The sequence below is a fragment of the Chelonoidis abingdonii genome, chromosome 11 (assembly GCF_003597395.2).
Source record: "Chelonoidis abingdonii isolate Lonesome George chromosome 11, CheloAbing_2.0, whole genome shotgun sequence".
Lineage (NCBI taxonomy): Eukaryota > Metazoa > Chordata > Testudines > Testudinidae > Chelonoidis > Chelonoidis abingdonii.
The window spans coordinates 18,896,704-18,911,416 of record NC_133779.1 but is presented as its reverse complement, the minus strand read 5'-3'; the positions used below and the strand labels follow the sequence as shown (position 1 = coordinate 18,911,416).

General features: G+C 56.1%; 1 protein-coding gene across 1 annotated transcript in view; it reads left to right on the top strand.

The window, feature by feature from the left end:
* The window catches only part of HUWE1 (HECT, UBA and WWE domain containing E3 ubiquitin protein ligase 1), a 65,724-nt gene that overhangs the window by 4,204 nt on the left and 46,807 nt on the right, over positions 1 to 14,713 (top strand). The window contains 3 exon segments of the mRNA XM_075071293.1: positions 560 to 704; positions 12,838 to 12,908; positions 13,679 to 13,777. Coding sequence (XP_074927394.1) covers positions 12,864 to 12,908; positions 13,679 to 13,777 — 144 coding nt within the window. The 5' untranslated portion in view covers positions 560 to 704; positions 12,838 to 12,863.

The following is a 14,713-nucleotide window of genomic DNA, read 5'->3' as shown; positions in this document are numbered from 1 at the left end:
CCCCCCCGAATCTTCCCCCTCCAGTTTCTGACCATCAGAGTTGGGATACCCCAAGCATCCCTAGCTGTCTTGGCTAATAACCTCGTGGAGGATAGCTCCATTGGTGGTCGTGTGGTTATTTTCGTACTGCGGTTATCTACTTCTGGCCTTCACAACATCTCAGTGAGGTGGCAGTGGGTTCCATGAGTTAATGCTGTGGGGTGTGTGGTGGGGGAGTGAGAGAGGGAGGAAAGAGGTGCTTCTTGTTTCACGTTCAAGCCGTTGCTTATGAATGTTATCAGGTAACTCCTGGGTGTTGTATGGTGGGAAGGGGAAATACCACATCTGGGTTCACTCTTCCCATGCCAGGCAGGGATCCCCTTGGGTGAGTGGGATGGTATTACAGGTACCCCACTTGTCTTCCTGTCTGCCCTTTACTTGCCCCCCATATGTTGCCCAATTCACCTGCTAGGGATGTATCTGTTCTTAACCCTGTATAAGGAAATGTCCAGGTCTCCATGGTCTGGCCTCTGCCCCGTGCCTGTGCTGGGGTCTCACCCGTGTCTCTGGTTTCTCCTAGGCCCTCAGTAAGTCTGGTGGAAGTGGATCAGAGTGACCGCGAAAACTGGAAGGTGTTTCCCTTGGCCGGCTGGGGCGAAGTGTGAGTGCCGGATTAGTGATTCGGATAGCAGACCGGGCCGAGCATGGACTGGCTGTGATTCCAGGTGGGTGTCCATGCGCCACCAGCACTTGCTTCCATCAGCTTGTCGGTGACCTAGCAGGGTGCTTTGCTCTGGCGGTGATCTCTGCGTGCGGTTGCCTATCTGTGGCGAGAGGAGATGGTGGTCAACGGCGGTCACGCCACTGAGGCTCCTCTGAGTGGGTGTAAGCACTCACGTGTGGCGGAGGGCACGTGGTGACCTGGCTAGCACCGCAGTTGGCAGATGTGTTCTCTCCAGATTGATCTGTATTTCGAAGGGTGCCCTACTTGATACCAGGGAGGCCGCCTGTGTGCTGGGGCCCTCACAGATGCGTGGGGAGAATGCCCCTTTCCCAAGGAGTTGGTGGGAGGGGAAACTGAGGCACATCTGAGCTCAGAACTAGGCCTGGAGCTCTGGCCTCCAGACAGTGCTGTCTCTCGTGCTGCAGGTAGGGGGTCTGGTGGCTGTGGGTGAGGGGTTCTGCTCTGAGAGCCCTGGCGTCCGCTCTGGGTGCTGGCCAGGGCATCCACTCTCTCTGGAAAATGAGGCTGCTGCTGCCAGTCCCCTGGTGATGTGCTTGGAGATCCTCACATGGAATGTGCTGAAGGTGGTGGGTGTTAGAACAAGACCTTCTGGGGGTTTCAGCATCATGCGTTCTGGCTCTGGACGGACGTGAGGTGGAGTAGGGTAGTGCAGGTGGCGGGGCTGGGCGCCAGGACTCCGGGTTCCTAGGTTCTTCCAAACTCTCAGCCTACAGCAGCATGGAAAGTTGTCTGATTAAGTCCAGTTATCCGGGTGTGGCTGTGGCTGTGCCCGATGTGATGCAGCGGAGCTGTATGTCCGAGCAGCTCGGTCACAGAGTTTCAGCCCTGAAACGTCCCTGGTTCAATCCCCAGTACTGTCGGCCTGCTCAGGGCCTGCAATTGCGGGGAGGCGCTAATGAGCTCCTCTTGGTACTCCTAAATTGCCTTAAGAATGTTTATTTGTTCGCTGTGTAGGGAAGGGAGTGTGTCTAATGGTTAGCGCAGGGCCTTGATAGCTCTCCTCCTGGGAGAGAGATTGGGTGGTCTGATGCCCCCACTCTGGCTTGAGCGCTCCTGGTGTGACGTACTGGGTGTCAGGTCTCTTGGGTTTTTTCTCCAACTCTGGGAGCAGAGTGGTGTCTAGTGGTTAGAGCAAGGGAGACTGGGATTCAGGATTCCTTGGTTCTTTCCTTGGCTCTGGGAGGGGAGTGGGGTCTAGTGGTTAGAGCGGGGGGGGGGGAATGACTGGGAGCCGGAATTCCTGGGTTCCATTTCCAGTTCTGCCACCGACTGTAACCTCTGTCATGTTACTTAACTTTCTGGTGCCTTTTGCTAGTCAGGACCCAGAGGACAGCACGTGGCGGGGGCGCAAGGTTTGATGTTTTAGGTTCAAGTGGTGATCCTTTCTGTATGAGTTCAGGCCAGCCTGACCCGAGGCCAGTGTACGTGCCCCGCCTGCAGCACTGCTCTGCTTTGCCCTGTGCTCTGCAATGGGGGTAATAGCTATTAGTGGTGTTCTCCAATCTCTTGGCTTGTCTGTGAGGCTAGGGGTTAGCCCTGTGGGGGAGCTATCATTTTTCTTTGAAAAAAGGCTGATTCAGACGGCTTGGCATGCCTATTAAAATGCAACGTCACTATGGGATCCCATATTTAGCCCTGTGAATCAAACAGAGTCGAAAGAACCTTTTCCTCTTCAGCTCCCCCTGCTTTGGCACGCCCGTGAGTAGCGGTCCTGGAGGCAGTCTCACTCGGCGGAGCTGTGCCAGGATTGGAGCCCGCCAGCCCTCCGAACATTGTCCACTGTCAGCTGATGGGAGACACAGGATGACCGAGTCCAAGATACCACTTTTTTCAGTCTCTTAAATGTCTGCATCTTAGAGAATCATGAAACTGATTGGAGCAAGGATCAGAGCCTGCAGGTAGCCGTTGGGGTGCGGGGTGTGTAGACGTACTAGACTGGCTTTATGGCCTGGTGTCTGACACATTTCCTCAGCAATAGCTAAGTGGTGGCTGCATGGCCAGGTAAATAGGACATCACTGGTGGAACCTATTCTGCCCTGGATCCTTCAGAGACTTAGTCTGTGTGTCATAATGGCTGAGTTACTAAAACTTGCTATACTTGTTGGTCAGCTCAGTGGGGCAATTTTCCAGATGAGCTGGGTGGTTGAAGTGAGCGAATGGGTGTATTCTCTCTCCCCAGCCTCTTGTTACAGGTGTTGGCAATTGTCTCCTCTCTAACCAAGTACTCTGCTTCTGTTGTGGAGGACAAGCCCCCCGGGCAGAAACGTGTGAATGTGCCTTCCAGCCTCTGCAGTTTCTTAAGGGTGTTTGTCGGAAGAGCCGGCCTCACTGCCAATGGCTGCAGCCTTCTGTGTACTGCTGTCACCATATCTAGAACCCGTACAGAATAAATCACTCCAGGGTAGGGACACCACTAGTCAGAGTTTCTCCGCACTTCCTGGGTCTCAAACTTCTGCCTCTTTAATCAGTGGGGAAACTGAGGCTCGGAGGTAGTGATTTGCCTGTGGTCTCACCTTGTCAGTGATAGGAATAGAGCAGAGCACAGAACCCAGGAGTCCTGGCACTCAGGTGGGTGCTGTAACCACCGCGTTGTACTTGGCAGTGGTAGCTGGTTCTTTGGGTGAGCAAAGAGAATCCAACTTGAATATTGTAAGGGAGCCTGACGTGATCCTGATGGACTCTGCTTAATGACCAGTCAGACTCACGGACCAGTGTGGCTACAGCGTCCAACTGTCTTCATCCCACGCTTGAGTACGAAGCCCCTTCTAGTGGTGAGAGGTGGAACCACCGCCGACTGGAAGCTAAACCCAGCCAAAAGCCGATTGCAAATGAGGTGCCTGTTTCTAAGAGAGAGAATGATGAACTCTTGGGACCCACTTCCCGGGGACAGAGATGGAGGCTCCCATCCAGACTGGCTGCCTTTCAGGGCGTGCTTTTGCCAAATGCAAGTTGTTCCCCTGGGGAGGACTGGTGAAATTCTCTGGCCTGTGTTAGCCAGGAGGTCAGGCTTGGATGATCCCTTCTGGCCTTGGAATGGCAAGTTACATACGTCAGGGGCCACTGTCCAACTGAAATCATGCCAGTTAAAACGCCAGGCTGATCATGCACCTGTCCCCCTGCCTTTGCTGGTCGTGTCCAGTCCCTGCATCTTCCCCCAGTCTGGCTCCTCGTTCAGTGGGAAAGATCAGAACAAACGAGGGCTAAGGGCGAAGCCGACGGTACAAAGCCAGCGCTTTATAAAGCGAACCAGAGAGCCTGTTTCTCCCATCGATCGTAGGTGTTAAGATTAGGCAGGGAAAACCATTAGACATTCGCGGAGAACAGAGGTGGTGTCCCATCAAGGAACCTCTCTGGACAATAGATCAGGCTAGCGCAGTAGCTGTCTCCGTCTATTGGTTTCCCACGGATGCCCCAAGCCAAGGGATGTTGAGCGGGAGGTGGGGGTGGGATGTTAAGTACACACCCAGTTCCTCCTGGGGACTCAGCGTTCTATGCCGAGTGCTTTCGTTTCACTCTAGAACAGCAGCTGCGTAGTGAGGGACAAGGGGCGCTGAGGTGAGAGGCAGGACTCCTGGGTTCTGCTGCTGCCGCTGCCTTGCTGGCTTCATGTCTCCAGGCGTGTTTCCTCTCCCCGTCCTCTGTCAGGCTGTAAGGCCGTGAGCGGTGTCCGTACAGCACCTGACAACAGGAAGGAGTTGGGTTGCCGTTTGGCAGGATGTGAGAAATTGACAAGCGCATGCTGAGGGCTAAGGTGCGACGGATGGATGGGTGGCTGTCGCTGGAGCTGAGACAGGCGTGTGCCAGGCAGTCCCACCAGCTAACGTGAGGATGCAGCTACGCTGGGTGCATTAGGAAAACAGATCCTCATCCCTTGCAGAGATGGGGCTGCGTCACTGGGAGGTTGTGTCTAGGTCTGGTGCCCCTGTGGATCTAGAACGACCCTGGGAAAAGTAGGAGAGGGTTCAGAGAAGAACCGTGGAGGCCATTCAAGGCTCATGTAGTGAGTAACTGAAATAGCTTTATGGAAGCAAAGGTTGAGTTGTCTTCACCTCAGCCTGGGGAGAAGAGATGCGACCTCAGACAGCTCTTGGATCTAGCCTGCGAGGCAGGTGAGATCGCTGGTCAGAGTTGGTCCACAATGGATGAAAAAAACAGGAGTAGGCTGCTGGGCATTGGGACAGACGGGCAGGGATCTGGTATGTGAGTCTCTGTCACATGCAGGTCTTCAGTCGAGACTGGGTGTACTCGTAAGAGGAATGTTTGTTCAACTGCCTCTTATTGAACTCAGCTCAGGAGTCCTGTGGTCTCACCGTACAAGAGATCAGACTAGATCTACGGTTTCTTTCTAGCCTTAACACTTCCGAGGGGATGGCTCCCTGGGGAAGGGCAGGAACCGGCTGGGAGGATCCAGAACGTGCGGCCCATAACCCCACAAGACTGGCACCTCCACTGACTGTCCAAGACCACCTCCTAGCTCGGCACTGGGACAGGGACTGTCACTGGAGGCCCGGAGAGGAGGCGTTCAATGAGAGACCCGTGGGTCTCTCTTTCCGGCAGTGCTTTTGGCACACGTGGGCTGTGTTGGGCCGGAATGTCTCCGGTTTGATCTTGGTTCAAAGGGGCCACTCGTCCTTACTGCCAGGTGACTTGTGCTCAGACGGTGCTTTGCTCTCAAGGCCTGAAGCAGCGTGCCAGAAAGTGTGTTTAAGACTCCAGCAGCATTCGAGGAGTGGAGATGGCCGAGCAGGATTTGTAGCTCAAACGGGTGCTGACCCGGCAAAGTTTGCCACCTCCCCTGTTGGATTTCAGCGCTCTGTCTTCCCCAGTCAGGCTGGACTCCAACTGCATTGATCTCTCGGAGCACCTTGCTCCTCGCTTCGTTGGCATCTTCAGCCAAGGTCCCGTCTCCTCTGCACGGGTTACCTGTATGGCGGCAGTCCCAGAAGCCCCTTGTTTTAGATGCTGCACAAACAGAACAAAAAGAGCCCAAAGTCTTAAGTAAGCTGCTAAAGATCCCGTATTGCTCTTCACGGGGCTTCCTTGGTGGCCCAGAACTCCCCCTCCCTCCCTGTCCTGCAGCTTGCCGTGTTCTGTTTAGCTGCTGCTCTCTGCACCAGAGGTGGCTACACTTCCTTCTGCCTCAGATATTTCTCAGACTCCACAGCCCGAGTGTTGGCACTGATGTGCCATGGAGGGCCAGGGGCTTGGGAGGAAACCACCTTTCAGTCTCTGATAAGAGCGGAGCTGTGCAGAGCCATGTTTCGTCCGAGATGCCAAAACCTCCGGCAACTGAGCGCTCACAGCAGCCAGGACCCTGCCCCCGTGGCACGTGTTAGGTCACAAGTGTCACTGCACATGCCGTGGGTGAGAGTGGTGGCTCTTGCAGGCTGAAGCAATGTAGTGTCACGGGCGGTGACTGTTCCTGGGGTTTATTCCCGCTGCCCCATCGGGCGATTCTTCTCCCTCTTGGTGCCCCTGTTCCTCTCCCACCATGCATTTCGTTGTTTTTGTTTGACGTGGCTACCGCGATGCCAGAACTACCGCAACCAGGATCTTCCCCAGACTTTGCACTCGTGTGCGGTTCTGCTTTGAACGCTGCGTGTTGCCCAGCAGGCGCTTAATGGGGTTGGGTGTGAGCAGAATGAGTAAGTGCTGCTTGCTGGGCAGTGTCCCTAGAAGAGATGAACCCCGCCCCAATGAGCTGATGTTCTCGTTAGGCTAGGAAACCTTCTGTGAAGACGGGGGCTTGAGAGACGCCTAATTTCGCCAGCCTCGCATGGGAACTACTGAGGTTCTGTTTCCTTTGGATCTGACACTGGTGTGACTGTGGCCGGAATATTGTGTCCCGTTCTGGTGCCCACGATTCAAGGCGGATATTGATCAGCTGGAGAGGGAGGGTTGGAAAACCTGCCTTTGAGCTCCCTGCATGTCTCTCACTTTCTGACAGTTTTCAGAGGGGCACCCGTGTCAGTCTGTGTGCACAAAAGCAAGGGGTCCTTGTGGCGCCTTAGAGACAAGCAAATGTATTTGGGCCTAGGCTTTCGTGGGCTAAAACCCACTTCATCAGATGCATGGAGTGGAACATACAGTAGGGAGGTATGAATACACAACCCGTGAAAAGATGGGAGTTGCTGTACGGAGTGGGGGGTCAGTGCTAACCAGCCGATTCAGTTAAGGTGGAAGTGGGTTGCTCTCAACAATTGACAAGAAAGGTTGGAAATCACTTTTGTAGTGCTGACGAGGCCAGTGTAATCAAGGTGGCCCATTTCGAACGGTTGACAAGAAGGTGTGAGTATCACCGGGGGAGGGGGAATTACTTTTTCAAGTGACCCAACCACTCCCAGGCTTTATTCAGGCCCAGTTTGATGGTGTCCAGTTTGCAGATTAATTCCAGTTGTTGGAGGCTGTTTTTGAAGGTTTTTGATTGAAGAATGGCCACTTTTAAGTCTGTTGTTGAGTGTCCAGGGAGATCGATGTGGCCTCCTACTGGTTTGTGAATGTTATAGTTCGTGAGGTGTGACTTGTGCTTATGCCCAGATGTTTTAGTTTCTCAGGTGCCACAGGGACTCCTCCTTGTTTCGCTCTCTGGTTAATCTCACAGAGAAGCTAAGGGGCGACTCGATCCCAGTTTGAAGAGCCTCTCAGCTCCATCCAACTGTTGAAGCCTGACTCATTGAGAGGAGATATAAGATGTGTGTTTTTAACAGGGAGGCGAATTACAGCTGGTGCAGCTTGCTGAGGGTCTCGCTGGGTTCGCCAGCACTGGCAAACTTCAGCCGGGATGGTTTTCAAAGAGCTCTGCTCTAGTTCCACTGGGAATGAATTGAGGGGCCTCCGGGGGCTCAGATGGGGTGAACGCCACGCGCCCCTCAGCCCTTAGCAGGACTCTCTGGCACTTAGGGTGCTAGCCTGGGAATTGAGACGGGGGCAGGTCTCTTAGGTTGGGAAACTAAGGCAGCGCTGCTACTGGCACTGCCCTTCCTCACAGGGAGGTTGTGGGGATCAGTGACCTACAGACTGAGACACTATGGAAGTATTTAAAAGCCAGGGGTCAAACCTAGGCGGCCCCTTTCATTCCATCCTCCATGTGCTGCTCCTTGCTGCCCCTTTGCCAGGGGAGTTTTGGGTGGGGAGGGCTCTGAAGTTAAGAGCCCCAGCAGGTCCCCACCCCACAGCACATGGGGTTTGTCTAGTGCCAGCTTAGTTACAGCACCGCGAAGCTGCTGCTGCTGGAGCCGTGAGTCACAGCAGGCAGGATGCAAAAGAGGGGGCTGGAAGCCCTGGCGCGCTCCAGGCTTTGCCCTATATTTTTGGTGTTGCCGTGTGAGCGGGCAACTATTTATTGGGCGGGGGCTGAGGGCTCTTGTTCCAGAACCGAAACGAAAACTCCTCGTGGAGTCATGCCTGTGACTAAGCAGCTGCGGGTTGCAAGGTGTCGGTGCAAATCCCCTGGGAGGAAGTCTGGGGAGGACGACGCCCTGGGCCCTTCTAGGGTGTCCAGTGTTTGCTGGGGATGGGGGGCAGGAGGGGATTGACTTCCTGATCGCTCTGATCTCAACATATTTGACTGGGGGAAGCGGCTGCATAGGTCTCTTGCCATGGGGCGGTCTGGTGAGGGGTGGCCGTGCTCTGTCACTCGGAGCTACCGGCGTAGGCTCTTTAGCTGGGGATGCTTGGGACGCTGAGCGAGTTTTGCTTTCAGTTTCAGGCTGGAGCATGGCTCCTTGAGGGGTAGGAAAGGGTGGGTGTCTGAGGGCTGTGCCCAGCTGGAGGAAGCCTGGCATCTGAGCAGCTGGGAGCTGTCCAGAAGTGTAGCCGGGTGGCTTTTAAAACCAGTCAGTGTGAGGAGAGGCGCTACCGCAATCTGCCCCACAGCCTCAGGGCCTGTGGCTGGAGCAGACAGGAGCAGCAGGCTCTGGGAGTGGCCAGCATCCAGGCTCTGGTTGTTTTGGCACGTTAAGGCAGCCAGCCTGGAGCGGTGGGGGCCCACTGGCCTGCAGCCCTCCCGAGACGTCTAGAGCAGAGGACTGGCGGGGTCGGATCCCAGGCCTCGCCAAGCAGGGTGTGTATAGCGGGCCCCGGCCCACCACCGGGCTTTGGTTCCCATCAAAGGCTGGTTTCTCTAGCAAACTGGGTCATCCAGCAGGAAGTGCTTTGTCAGCTTTTTTGGGCCGGCCCGGGGGGGAGGCGCGGCATTTCTGTGCTGAAGGCTGCGTTGACTCGAGCGAACGCTTGCGAAAGCTCCTCTCCCAAGGGTCTAGCCAGAACATAGGACGCGGTGCTGGGAAAAGTGGCCAGACTTAGCAGCCATCTGCCTCCCAGGCTTGGAGCCCGAGTCCGTTGCTGTCGGAAGAGGGGCAGGAGCTTTCAGTGAGAGCCTGGCACTGAGCATCGTTGCCCACCAGGCTGACAGAGATAGCAGCAGCTGCAGCCCAGGGACGAAGTTCTTAGCCCTGTGGCTCAGCTGGCGGGCCTGTGGAAACCCGGCTTCGCGGGGTACTGGAGAGACACCCAGTCGGAAGGTCTCTGCCCTGAGGAGGTCACAGTCTAGGCCACAGAAAGAGACAGAAAAGCAATGTGAAAAGCTGGTCCCAGCCACCAGCCTGTGCTGGATCAAAGGGGAGGGTGTTAAAACAAGTGACAAATCTGCACGGTTACTTGGATTGCCTTGAAATTTGGTGCCCCTCATCTGGACCCGGGATAGGGTGAGCGGTCCACTTTTGGGGCTGTCTGAGCAGATTGGGCGTGAGATACACCCCCCAGCCCCCCAAGTCAGCTTTTCTTACCAGTGACATTCATCCAAACTCCCCCCGGCCTGGGAATCCAACCACAGCTCTTATCCTGGCCCAGAGGTCCCAGCACATGGCACCCGCCTGCCCTTTGGGGGAGCAAAATCTACTGTCATGTTGGCTGCCTGGGCTAGAACCTAATCAGGCCAGGACTGGCTCATTGTGTCCATATGTTTCTCCTACCGGCCATCTACCTCCTGGGCTCTGTAGTGTAGGATCCTGCTGGCTGGTGCCTGTTGCCTGGCAGGAGAGCTCATTGGCTGCTAGAACTCGATCTGCCCCAAGTCAGGACTGTCTCCCCTAACGACCTGACCAGGGGTGCAGGATTTGGCAGTTCCTCTGGCTGGCGTCTGGTACTGGGAGCCAGGACTCCTGTGTTTGGTTGGCCTGTCTATGCCTTGTGCATCCCTTCTAGCAGAAGGGGGAAGATCTTGTTCCAGTTCTGGATTCTGAGCTTAAGTGGCCAGAAGGCTCCTCTGTGATCGGTCAGTTTGGCCTGACCATGGTGTCTCGAGACATCAGCTGTGCAGGGAGCTGAGCAGATCCTGGCCGGAGGAACTTAAATCTAACCACCCCCCAAAAGGGATGTGAAGAGTTTTGGACCTAAAAGGGCCCCTTAGTTCTGTCTAGTCTGCCCTCCTGTGGATTGCAGGCAGTTGGAGCTCATGTTTATAGAGCATGTGGCTGTTTTAGAAAGGGTAAACTGAGGCACAGGACTGCATGAGCTGTGAGGACCTGCTGTCTAGTCCTACGCTCTGTCAGGCTATAATGAACGACTTCCTTGGGGTGGGGAGGAATGCTGGCTGGCCTCCAGAAGGTCAGAGCTCCAGCCAATACATTTCCCTGGCCTCCAGGAAGGTGGCCTCCTTTGTGTACCCCTGGCAGGCGGGCTAATAAACCTCCCTTCTGGCCTGGCCCAGTCCTGCTGTGACGCGTGGCCATGTGTGGACCTTGCTCCTCCCAAGAGCTGCCTTTCAAACACTTGTCCTGGCAGCCTGTGAAGGTGTCCGGCCTCCTGTTTACTGCAGCGATAGGACTGCCCTGAATTAATTCCTACTTAAACTAGAGCCAGTCTCTTTGCTGACTTGCTTTACAGAAAGCAGCATTTGCTGTGCTCCTCGTCTGTCTCTTTCGTTCTTTGAATGTGTCATCCAGTTTATTCAGTCACCTTGGAAGTGCTGCAGAACCAGGACTCCTGGGTCCTGTAGCGAGTGAGGGCCATGGGACTGGGACCTGTCGGGGGCAGGTCCCTGGATGTGCCAGATGAGATCCCCGCGAGCCCGTCATGCCATGCCGTGGAGAGTGATGGCGAGGAAGCAGGCAGGGCTGCTCCTAGTCCATAGGCCCTGGGGGGGTTGCCTCAAGTGTGTCTGGGGGGCCTTTGCCGGTGCCGGGAAAAGCAGAGACCTGTTGTGCACGTGCTGTGGATTTCGGGACCGAGGCTGCCCCAGCAGCCTTCCCCTCCCTGCCCCACAGACCGCTCCCACCCACTGCTCCTGTGGGGTTTTTTGCACATTCATTGTTTCAGAGCCGGAGCTGTGATGTCATCAGCCAAGGCCAAGTCCAGCCCACTGCCTTCTGGGAGCTGTAGTTCAGGCCTGACTGCGGCCTTGGCTTTGTCTGCGGGGCAGCCTGACCCTACAGAGCAGATTGCAAGGGCGGGGTCAGCAGCCAGCCATGTACCCAAAGGAGAAGTGCCTAGTTTGGGCTCAGGCTTTGGCGTGGGGCCCAGGGTCTCCCTCTCGGCTCAGACCGTGAGATCTCTAGGTCCGGCTGTTCCCAGCACAATGGGGCTCAGCTGGTCTGACCTTTCTCTGCGGGATCAAAGAGCCTGTTCTCAAATGTTGGTTCCCCCACCTAGACCCTCAACTGGGATGAAGTCCCCCCACAACACCTTCTCATTGGGGAGCTGAAGAGCTGGCGGTCCTGGAGTATCGCTCGAAAGCCGGTTTGCTAATCCCGTAATCGTGGCTTTCGCCAGCCCCTCTCTGACTGAACTGGGCTCCTCAGTCCAGCCGTGGTCGCACTGGTGCTGAATAAAGCATTGCAGGCTGGGGGAGGCTGCAAAGCCGCTCCTGAAAGGAGGTGCTGTGGCTGTTCAGGCCCCCGATCCGTCCCCTCTGGGCTGCCTTGGGGGCCGGGAAGCTGTCTGCCTTGCTCTGAACCGGAAGGCATCTTGTGCAGGGGGAGATTGTGCTTGGTGGAGGGTTTTTTGTTGTTTTTGCCATTGATCTGCCTGGGGTGGGTTCCAATCCAGCCATGCCGCTTGGTTGCTGGGCCCTTGTGAGGCATACGGAGCCCAGGTGTTGCCCCTGTTCCCCCAATCAAGGGGCCTCAGTTGGGATCAGGGTCCCTCCCTCCCCATGCTGCCTAGCCAGTGCCTGTCCCGAAGCCTGTGCTCCTTGGACAGCTGGCCAACTGCAGCCCAGAGCGAGGGAGCCATTTGGGTGCCCGTGGGTCAGACCCAGATCTCAAGAGTTGCCGGCTGGTGGGGGACCATTGGGCTTGCCCCACATATCTCTTCTGGGCCAGCCCAGTCACGGTCGGGGCTGGAGCCTTAATCAAGGGTCAGAAGCCGATTCCTTTCTGAGGGGCTCAGATCCACTGCTGCCAGAGCAGAGACTGACCCCCCTGCCCAGGTGGGGGCGGAGGGGTGAAAGCGGAGAATGGATCGGAGAGGGAGGGGGCATTCCCAGAACTCCAAGCTATTGGACAGATGTGTGGGTTGGTCGGGGGCGGAGTCAACTTTGGCTCCGCCCATATGTAGCATGGTTGCCCTACCTTGGGTAGCTTGGGGGTCATCCTTCCCTGCTCCAGTGGGATGGGCCGCGGGCTAGAGCTGGGCTGGCACAACGGAGGGGGCTCATTTTGTTTGAGAGAGGGGGGAACTGAGTGGCACCCAATGAAGTGGGAAGACCCCCTGATCTGGGAAGGGGTAGCACAGCTGGAGTCTGGTGTGATTTAGGGGGACCCTGGTCTTGAGTCAGGGTGGCTGCGGTGTGGGCACATGGGGTCCACCAATCTTGATTGACTGAAGGGGGGGGTGTAGTAGTTAGTGAGGGTTGAGTTGGGAGCCAGGACTCCTGGGTTCTGTCTCCAGCTCTGCCACAGACCTGTGGCCGGTCTCCTTAGATTGCCTCTGCTGGGGGGAAGGGCCCGTCTGGGTGCACTGTCTGTCGAGGCCTGGCATGGTGAGGTCTTGAGCGGGGACACGGGTGCCTGGCTCCTATGGCAGTACAGAATGGACAAACCCCTCTGCTGGCTGTGAGGATCCCTGCCTGGCCCCCCTGTGTTCACTGCCCGTTCTCCCCTCTTCTCTTCCAGGATCAGAACGTTGAAAAGAATAAAAAATGAAAGTGGACCGAACGAAACTGAAGAAAACCCCCACGGAGGCTGTGAGTATCGCTGGGGATTGGAAGGCTCCTGGGGAAATGCCCCCATTAAACATAGGGGTTGGGGCTGGCTAACGAGCAGAGTGCTGGGCTACTGGCCAGCCAGGCCATCACGCTGACTGGGAGATATTACCACTGCGGGCGGGATCTTCCCTTCACAACAGGATGTAAATACTCTGGCCTAGGAATTTCTAGGCCATGCTTGGGCTGCCATTTTTACTGGGATCAAACTGAATCCAGAGCTGGAGAGAGAACCCAGGAGTCCTGGCTCTCAGCCCCTACTGCTCTAACCACCAGCCCCCACTCCCCTCCCAGAGCCAAGGAGAGAACCCAGGAGTCCTGGCTCCCAGCCCCCCTGCTCTAACCACCAGACCCCACTCCCCTCCCAGAGCTGGGGAGAGAACCCAGGAGTCCTGGCTCCCAGCCCCCCTGCTCTAACCACCAGATCCCACTCCCCTCCCAGAGCCAGGGGGAGAACCCAGGAGTCCTGGCTCCCAGCTCTTCTGTACTAACCACTAGACCCAACCCAGTGTGAAAACTGTTGCTCCCTATAGGGGGTGTTCTGAAGGCCCTGCTTTGTGAAGAGGGGGTGCTCTCCTTTGATGCCAGAGGGCTGGGGTTCAGTCCTGTGGGTCCATCTCTGATGTCCTGCAGACCCACTGGGTTCTCCCAGCGTGTTGGAAATCAGCCCTGGGGGAATCCAGCCAGATCATCACCCCAGGCCCGAAGCAGCCTGGTACCCCTGACCTGTCTCTCCCCACTTCTCTCCCCAGCCTGCCGACTGCAGGGCCTTGATTGACAAGCTCAAAGTCTGCAACGATGAGCAGCTGCTGCTGGAACTGCAGCAGATCAAGACATGGAACATCGGGAAGGTGGGTGTCCGGGCGCCCGCTGCTCGTCTGGGGCTGCCTCTGACTGGGCACTCAGCTACTGGGCCAGCCCCAGGCGTGTTGGGGGGTTGGCAGGAATCGGTCACTCGCTGCTTCCGGGGGTGTCCGGCTAGGGGTCTGTGAGAGCTGACAAGAGGAGAAGGTACCACGGCTCCTCCAGGGAGCACCAGCTCTGGGGACTGGCTGGCTCAGTGGGTGGGGAGTGGAGCTTGCCCTTTCCCCTCTAGGGGGTGCTGGCTATGATCTCAGCTGGAGAGTGGGGGCCGCCAACTGAGCCCGTGACTATTGGGTGGCCAGTGTAAGTTGTAGTGTACGGTTGTACGATGGTGCCCGGGGAGCCAGCTGAGGTCACTCAGTCAGGGTGAACTGAAACAGATCGAGGCAAACAGACCCCAGACGCTGGTGGATCTTCCAATACTGAGATTTACAAGCCAGCACAAAACAGCTTCTCTGGTAGCTCCCTGGTTATTGAGGAGTCCAAACCCCGCAGTTCCCTTCCAGTGCCCAGCCTCAGGCCTGCGCCCAAACACACGTCAGATCAGATGATGATTCCTGAAAATCTTCTCTCTCCATATGAAAGAAAAGGTTCTTCCAACCCCAAAGGATCAGCCACACATCCAGGTCCATCTATAACTTAGATCTTACCCACAATACCCGCTACAGCCAATTCTTATTAACGAAGTTAAAATTTATTAAAGAAAAGAGAGAGAGTGAGAGTTAGTTCAAAGCTCAATCTACAGACACTCGAATTCAATTCCTGAGGTTCAGGTACAAGCAGAGATGAGTTTGGAGTTGCCAAAAGTCCTTTTAGAAATAGTCCGTAGGTTACAGTCCAACGTCCGTATTCAGGGCGACTCCTTCAGTGACTGGGGATCTCGACCCTTGTGGCTTAAGGTTTCCCCCTCTTGGAACCCAGAG